Source organism: Glycine soja, chromosome 12 (assembly GCF_004193775.1).
Source record: "Glycine soja cultivar W05 chromosome 12, ASM419377v2, whole genome shotgun sequence".
Classification (NCBI taxonomy): Eukaryota; Viridiplantae; Streptophyta; class Magnoliopsida; order Fabales; family Fabaceae; genus Glycine; species Glycine soja.
In genome coordinates this window covers 10,566,086-10,574,811 of record NC_041013.1, presented here as the reverse complement: position 1 = coordinate 10,574,811, position 8,726 = coordinate 10,566,086, and the positions used below count along the sequence as shown (strand labels likewise).

The 8,726-nt window shown below is 31.4% G+C and overlaps 1 protein-coding gene across 1 annotated transcript; it reads right to left on the bottom strand.

Annotated features, from left to right (window-relative positions):
• Window positions 1-2,935: 2,935 nt before the first annotated feature.
• On the bottom strand, window positions 2,936-4,907 carry LOC114378699. Its single transcript, XM_028337340.1, has 5 exons — window positions 4,615-4,907; window positions 3,901-4,536; window positions 3,575-3,813; window positions 3,430-3,492; window positions 2,936-2,945 (listed from the first exon to the last, which is right to left on the bottom strand). The coding sequence occupies exons 1-5, from the start codon at window positions 4,822-4,824 to the stop codon at window positions 2,936-2,938; spliced, it is 1,158 nt and encodes a 385-aa protein (XP_028193141.1). The 5' UTR covers window positions 4,825-4,907.
• Window positions 4,908-8,726: the final 3,819 nt, after the last annotated feature.

The following is an 8,726-nucleotide window of genomic DNA, read 5'->3' as shown; positions in this document are numbered from 1 at the left end:
AGTTTATTTTTTGTTTTTTAATTTACTCGTTACAAAAAAAATTTATTTAGCCAACAATCAAACATTTAACTTACAAAACATTAAATTATTAAGCATGCTCTTCTTCAAATTATATATATATATATATATATATATATATATATATATATATATATATATATAAGAGATGAAATAGTCATTCCTCTCAAAATCCTTGAAATTTTCCAAAAATAAATATATTTTGAACATATGTTGTTCTCCTTCTTCCACTTGCAACTATGAAATATAATATTATAATTTTTTTCACAAAATTCACAATTCAATTCATACAAAACAAATATAAAAATATTAGAAGAGATAAATAAACATACATTTCTTCCTTCTCACATCATCCTGCCTACACATTTCATAAAACACATCCTTTCCAAGAGGAAGACTTGTACATAAACTTTGAATGATTACAAAGAGAGAAGTGTGAGGAACATATTATTTAAGACACTCCTTCTAACACCATATGTGATAATATTTGTTGAAAACTATAAAATCAAAAGAAAAAGTTATTAAATATGATATGAAACCTATAAAATTTTATCATTTTTAATAAATTTCATCAAATAAAAACATATTTTCAAAAAAGTAAGTTACTAACATTTATCTTGTAAACATGATTTGAGATTGCGAAAGTTATATACATTTTATGAAAGAAATAAATCATCCTACCTACGGAGTGAAAATCTCCACTTCCACTCTCTTACTATCACTACTAGAAAAAACACTTTTAACATTGACTATTTTGGACATTCAACCTCGGTGTTAAACCCATGCAGAAATTGCATCCATGTTGTAAAGGCACTTTCTACATCGGTTCTATAAAATTTTTTTGCAACCGATGTTATTTTTTTGCAAAATTTTAAAATTTTTTATTTATTTTTACCATGAATCAACCATAACTAACTTACACAAATATATTAATGTTATTCTAATGTAAAATGCCATACCCAACTAAATAAATTAAATATAAGGAGTTTTATACACATGAAATTTAATTAAATTGAATCATCATAGTATGATAATAAACGATGACCTACTACCACTGCAATCCTTTCCAAAAGAGTTCAAGAAAAGAAGATGCGAGAAATATATTAGACTTGGGTAACACACAAAGACTATGAAAGAAATTAAGAATAGCTACTAGAAAAAAGGAATTAACAAAATGTAGGATTCCAAAATTAGTAGAGATTTTTCTTAACAAAAAACTAGACACACATGCCAACACCGACTAATAATAATATTGCAATAAAGTGATAAAATTATATGCAAAAACCATTATACAATAATTTGAATAACCATAAATTTGGTCCCTAAACTATTCTTTTTCGTAAATAGTGCCAAAAGTATTGGAAATTATATGAATAGTTCCTACGTATTAGAAATTTTAAGATAACAAAGTAATTGTATAAATACTAGTCTCTTAAGTATTGCAAAATCCTTCAAATTACACTTGTGCACAAAAATTATTCATCTTCATATTTATGGATTTGCTGCCATAATTAATTGGTACCTCAATAAAGGGATGAACATAATTATGCTTCCTAAGAGAGTAGTAGCAATAATAGCATTTCGTAGCACACTACTAGAAAATAAGGTTTTAACATCGGTTATTTAAGACTTTCAACATCGGTTATTAATTGATGTTGAAAGTACCGATGTGGAAAGTAGTATCATTAACATCGGTTTTTCAAAACCGATGTTAACTAATAAATACAACATCGGTTATTTAAATAAGCGATGTTATATGATACGAATTATGAAAAAAAAAATTATAAATCTATAAATTAACATCGGTTTTTTAAAAAACTGATGTTGTAAGTGACATTTAACATCGGTTTTTTAAAAAACTGATGTTGTAAGTGACATTTAACATCGGTTTTTTAAATAACCAATGTTAAATGTGACATGTGACATCGGTTTTTTAAAAACTGATGTTGTAAGTAACATTTCACATCAGTTTTTTAAAAATCTGATGTTGTAAGTGATATTTAACATCAGTTATTTAAATAGGCGATGTTATATGATATGAATTATGAAGAAAAAAAAGTTATAAATCTATAAATCAACATCGATTTTTAAAAAACTGATGTTGTTAGTGACATGTAACATCGGTTTTTAAAATAACCGATGTTAAATGTGATATTTGACATCGGTTTTTAAAAAACTGATGTTGTAGGTGACATTTCACATCGGTTTTTAAAAAAACTGATGTGAAATGTTACTTACAACATCAGTTTTTTTAAAAACCGATGTTAAAAAATGTTGAGGTAAGTGACATTTAACATCAGTTATTAAAAAAACTGATGTTGTAAGTAACATTTCACATCAGTTTTTTTAAAGACCGATGTTGTTTTAGAAATTTATTTTTAACATGATGTCTGTTTTTTCAATAAATCCCAAAAATAACCTGCAAATTTTAAAATCAGACCACACAACATATAATTTTCATTCTGTTTTGAAACAGTTTTTACCAGAAAATTCAATAAGAAATTTACTAATTACTATGAATTTAAAACATATTTAATGTTGAGACATGAATTGTAAATTAAGTAAATATAAACTACAATTACAAGATTGTCTAAACATCCTAAGTTTCATTTTTCACTTTCAAATAGTACTTTGCCCACTGGTTGCGAAGCGCCTTCAATCTTTCTGGTTCCAATGGTCTAGGATCAGTGAAATACTGCATGATATAATAAAACATAAGTTAATAATATATTAGCAATCATAATAATATGAAATTTGGTGAATTAAAAATTACCATTTCCCAATTATTCTGGAAATTTCCTAAGATTATAGTTGACATCCAATGCATGACGTAATACCCACACTCAGTGCTTCCTTTTTGTCTATTACACTAAATACATTATGAAATTTAGATATGCAACGTTCAGTACAAATTAGTCTACACAATACTAAAATATAAGTGAAAACATATTGTTTAAATAACTTACTTTAACAACAATCCACCTAGCAGGAGTCTTGGATTTACTTTGTTGAGTATCGTCAAGTCCTTTCAAAGCACTATTGAATACAAACATAGATTCTTATTGTACATTTAAAATTTTGATTTACCTGACTAATGCTAATGCAAATATATTAAAAAACAACACTGACCTATTAATTATGCCTTTGAGGTAGTTGTCTGGCTTATTATGCAACGAACAAAACCAAATGACAACATTTTCCTTAGGCAAAATGACGACCATTTGCCAATGTGCACTGCAGTGGAGACCAATATATGTTATTATACTATTATACATTATTTAAATTCATTTGTTGAGTTTAAGTTACCCATTCAAGTAGGCTCATAGGTACACATCTCGTTTTGAATTTTGCATCCAGTTCTTAATGTAATTTTCTGATTCAAATTGTGATTGGCCAGATCTCTGGATAGACTGTGGCTCGAGGAATCCATACACATCGATATTCCCAGCTCGCATACTTGTCTCAGTCATATGCCTATTATTGTTAACACAAAGTAAATTATGCATGAAGGTAAAACAATAAATTAGGTAACTAACAATAATCTAAATTGACTTACAGAATCCACAACTGTATAACAGATATGCTGAGACATTGACCACCATGTGCAATTTCAGACAGATCTTCATGCTTTATGTACAAGGGAAAGTTTTCATTAAATAGGCCAAACAAGGTAGCATCCCACATAACCTGCAATGGCTTCAGAAAAAGCTGTGGAATGGTCAATGTCATTAGATATAGCGGATCATCGACCTCATCATCCGGCCTATCTGCAGGTTTCGCGGGTCTCACAGCTCCCTGTTTATCCAACATAATTAATTGACATAATTTAATCACAGTAAACATTTTAATTGGAAAAATAAGCATTTAATGACACTAAAATACCTGTTCTGATAAACGCTTGACTAGATGTGTCGGCCAAGCAAGGAATGTGTTAAGAGCCTGTCCCACGACCTTAACCTCTTTAGTGGGTACAGGAATGGGAGCATCTACATCTCTAATCTCCTCAACACCAACCTTAACTTGATCATGCAACAAAGGAATGTTGTGAATTGTTGTAGATCCCTCATAAACTCTTCCCAGGGCAACCAGGCGAGAAGGATATTCTTCAATATACAACCCACATTTGTATGAGTCACCGGTGTCTAGATCGTTCCCTGAGGGATCAACACAACTCTCCTTTGTGCTGACACGAGCAGCTGAAGGACCAACATCAGGTTCAGGAGGCAGTGCGAGTCCCTGTGATTGCATTTGGCTGAGGGATAACATTAGCCGTCGAGTGACTTTTTCTGTGATTGAATCCTCTAGTTGGTCCTTGATTTGTTGCGTCAACTGTTGCAGGTATTCGGGAGCAATGGAGGAGGTCCTTGAAGCTGATCCAAAGTATTGTTTGATGGTTATACCGGCTCCTACAGCACGCACACGACCAGGGTGTTCTGGTCGCCCAATGGCAGCAGTCAGTATATCATGACGTCCATGGGTAACAAAGGAACCCTGTGAGGCCTGCTCCTCAAGCGCATCCTGTGAAGAACACATTTATTCTATACTTAATCACACAATAAAAAAAATAATTACAATTATGAATTGAAAGTGACTTACAATCTTGTCAGCAATTTCCTTTGCTGCTTCAGATGTCATGTCACCAGTTTTCTTGGTGCGGGCTAGCTTCCACTTCACGTGTCGTTTGATGGGAGATGGAGGATCAATGACGGTGTCAGTGCTTCCGGATTGAGTTGCTTCCTCTAGTTTTTTCTTTCTCTTCTCATCCATCAACTTTTTTTCTAAATATTCATAACCCCCACGAGACATCACGTGAGGGGCAGTGTTTTGTTTTTGGACAGCTTGTGCTTTTTTTCGAACATTCTGTAAAAATGAAACATTAATGAAACTCATGATTACAATGTATTATAATAAGTTCATTTAAAGTTAAAAAAATGAAAATCCCAAATTAGTTACCTCCTATGAAGGGTCTCTACGGCTCTGGCAAAATTGGGTCCATTTCTCCTTGCTAATGCCGTACATTTTGCATACAGTGTCATCAACACTATCCTTGTCAGCTGCAAGTGCCCATTTCGACGTCAAATCAGACTTAAACTGTCTCCACCGCTCCCCCACAGTCTGAAGTATTTTCTTTTTTGTCCTTAAATCAGATGCTTCAGGGATATCAAATTCAGCCTAACAAAGAGTAAATTAGGTTTTATTAATACTAAATTCAAATATTTGGCTAACAAACAATATGGAACATGAAATAATACATGATACCTGAATATCCTCCCATATCAAATCCTTTTGAGTAATAGGGACATGCTTCCAATTTTCGTATGTGACATCCACCTTATCACGAGCAACGATCCCTAAATATGTTCTAAATTTCTTGCTGTGGGGACCGTCTGCTTTGCCAGTAACAGGATCCACATGGACAAGGGGTCTCTCTGCCCCAACTGGTCTAGTCGCCAATAATCTTAGGCGTGAGGCCTTTCTAGTCCGCTTCAATGGTGGTGACGACGAATGCGATGTTACACCAGTAGAAGGAGGAGGAGGCGGAGGAGAGTTTGACTGTGTAGCCATTTGGCTGTGAAAAAAAAAACATTAATTCAATATGTTATAAAAAATAAATGCGTATGAATGTAATTAAATGAATTGAAATTAAGTACAAAATAAAAAAAAATTACATTAGACGATGTTAATTAATTCTCCTTCATCGTGATCATTACGATTAGCATGAACATCGTCAGTTTCTTCTCCGATGACATTAGGTGACAATTGTGTGGACAAAGGACTAACATAAGTATCAATGTATGAATAATCATCTTCAACATTGACACCTATTGTTTTTCCATGTAAAACCACTGACCACCTTTGATCACAAGGGTCTTCGACATAAAATACTTGTTTCGCTTGTTCTGCCATAATGAAAGGATCATTCTGGTATGCGAGTTTGTTAAGATCCACCAACGTAAATCCCACATCATCGGTCCGCACACCGGTATTACTGTCAACCCACTTACATTTGAAAACACAGACAGTGAATTTGACATAGTTAAGCTCCCAAATTTCTTCAATGAAACCAAAGTAAGGGATGAAAGCTACACAAGGATTGTCATCATGTACACTAGCGAAGTGTTGAGATTCAGCCCTTAGGGTAACCCCACTGTTTTGCATTGTACTTTTTTGGTCTTGTGCTTTTGTATAGAAGGAATACTTGTTTATATCATATCCTTGCCAAGTTATAACATTTCTTTTAGGTCCATCTGCTAGCTTTCTCAACATTTCAGAAGCATTATCATCAGCCAAGATTGTGTGTTTAAACCAATCTAGGAAAGTCTTGTTATGTTTTTTCAACACTGAGTTCTTCGACATTTTTGGATTACTTTGTTTGACTAAATTTTCATGACGAACTATGTATGGCAAAACTTCATTACTATTATTCAACACATACAAGTGAGCTTGTTGCAAATCTTCTACACTTGGAGTGATGACATGCAGTCCTCTTGAACCCTTACCTGTGCAATGCATGCCGTCAATGCTCAGAATAAATCATAATCTGCTATTTTTGTATTACCCTCTCTCCTTAGTATTTTTGAAAAAGTAAAGTGTATTATAAGTCCCCTTAGTAGCATATTGATTCAATCTTGTCCAACATTATCAAGATACGCTAAATCAATCCCAGTGATATATTGATTAAATTTGAGCTATATTTTGTCAGATTTTATTTTAGCGATTCCATTTTAAAAGGCAAAAGAGAACAAATACACAAACAAATATCTTCTTGGTGGTGGGGCCAGTCTGCAAATTTATTAATAGCCTAATGAACTCTACGAAGTACACTAAAGATCATGAACTAAAAAACATAAACAAGTTTATAGATTTTGTCACTAGTATGGCAATCATACAAGTTTACTGATTAAGGTAGAAGTAACTTGTGATATCAGGGATTTAAATCCTGAAGTGTCTACTCTGGAGATAATACTGTGCAGATTCCTAATAAAAAAATAAAACAAAAAAGATGTGTTATACTAAAGTAAAAAAGCTTTTCAGTCATAATAGCCTAAACATTGATTATATAGATTTTTTAAAATTTTACTTCGGAAACCAGTGCCATCTTAGTGCCAGTTGTGTATTTTTTTTTTTTGTTAACCAAACTCTATTGTACATTATTAAGATAAAATTTTGACAAAAGAATAACACTAAAAAAATAAATAACTATATCTAGTTTTATCTTCAAATAAATCCTTTTGGCATTTAAGCTAATAGGAGGGAGTGGTTAATGTGTCCTGACCAAGTGAAAAAGGAAAGCCAGGCCAAGCTATACTCTTGGACAATGGTATGGCTGTGCAATAGTGCATGTTTGATTTTCAAGCTTCTCATAACAAATGTCTTCCAAACTTCAAATATCAATCAGTATTCAGCAAGTTCAAACATCAAAACCACAACTATTAAATCCCACAGTTAAAATTACAATCAACAATACACAAAAAAAAAAGTCCTTAAGAACTGACACGCAATTGATTTGGTAACACTAAAAGGAAAACAAGGCACATTCACTTCAATCACAACGTAACATAGGTTTTCTATCCAATTAGATTAATACAGTTCAAACCAACCAAACCTAAAATATTACATCCCCTTTTCTAATTTCTCGTTTCAAAACAAAATATATATATATAATCCTATACAAACAACGACTCCGTAGTATGATGAATAGAGAATGCGTAATGTAATAAGGAAAAGGAAAAGTGAGAAGGGAAGAGAAGAAGCGTACCGAAGAAGAAGAAGAAGAAGAGAGGGTTTGAGAGAGTGAGAGTAAAAAGGGTAGAAGCGAGAGAGGCGCGATTCTGTGTAGTGACTGATGGGTTTTGTCTACAATTGTTCTTTTTTGACCGTGTCTAGCACTCTTTTAGTTTAGAACGAACGAAATGTTACACTTTCAATTTCATGATGGATCCTACATCATCAGCACCCCCAAATACTTAATGATTACACGTGAATTAACATATTTTGGCTTTAATTAATTCGATGATGAATGTCATCAGACTTTTTTTATTCATAAGCAGTCATTTCTTAAATATGTGTCATGAAACACGTTTTCTTATTGTATTTATTTATGAGTTTATTTTAATACATTATTATTATTATTATAAAATATATTTTAATTAATTAAAATTATTTTAAATATAATATTATAATTATTACAAAATTCAATAAATTTTAATTATAAAAAAACATGCTTAGCTAATAATATAAAAATCATAATTAAATTATTTATTTATTCATTCATTCTTTTACACCGTGGCCATTAGAATTAAATTTAAACCTTAAGTAAATTGTTTAAGTTCATATTTATAAAAACAATTCAAGCATGCTCTTTGAGAATCAATTAATTGGTATTGTCAGAATCTATGTGCAATTAAATTTACGTAGGTGTGCATAAAATTCATGTAAATATACGAGAAATTTATTATGGAATAAGCAAGTAAACAATTTATCTTCACATTTAATAATTTCAGTGGTTTATTTCATAATAAAGTTGTGTTTATTATTTAAGTTAAATTTTCATACACTATTAATGCAAATATATTTTAAACTATTAAATAATTATAAATTATGTTAAATATGATAATTAATGTAATTATTATAAAAACTACCAATTAAATTATACACGACAATCTATGTAATTAAATAGAAGTATTTTTTTTAACTGCCAGAAATTT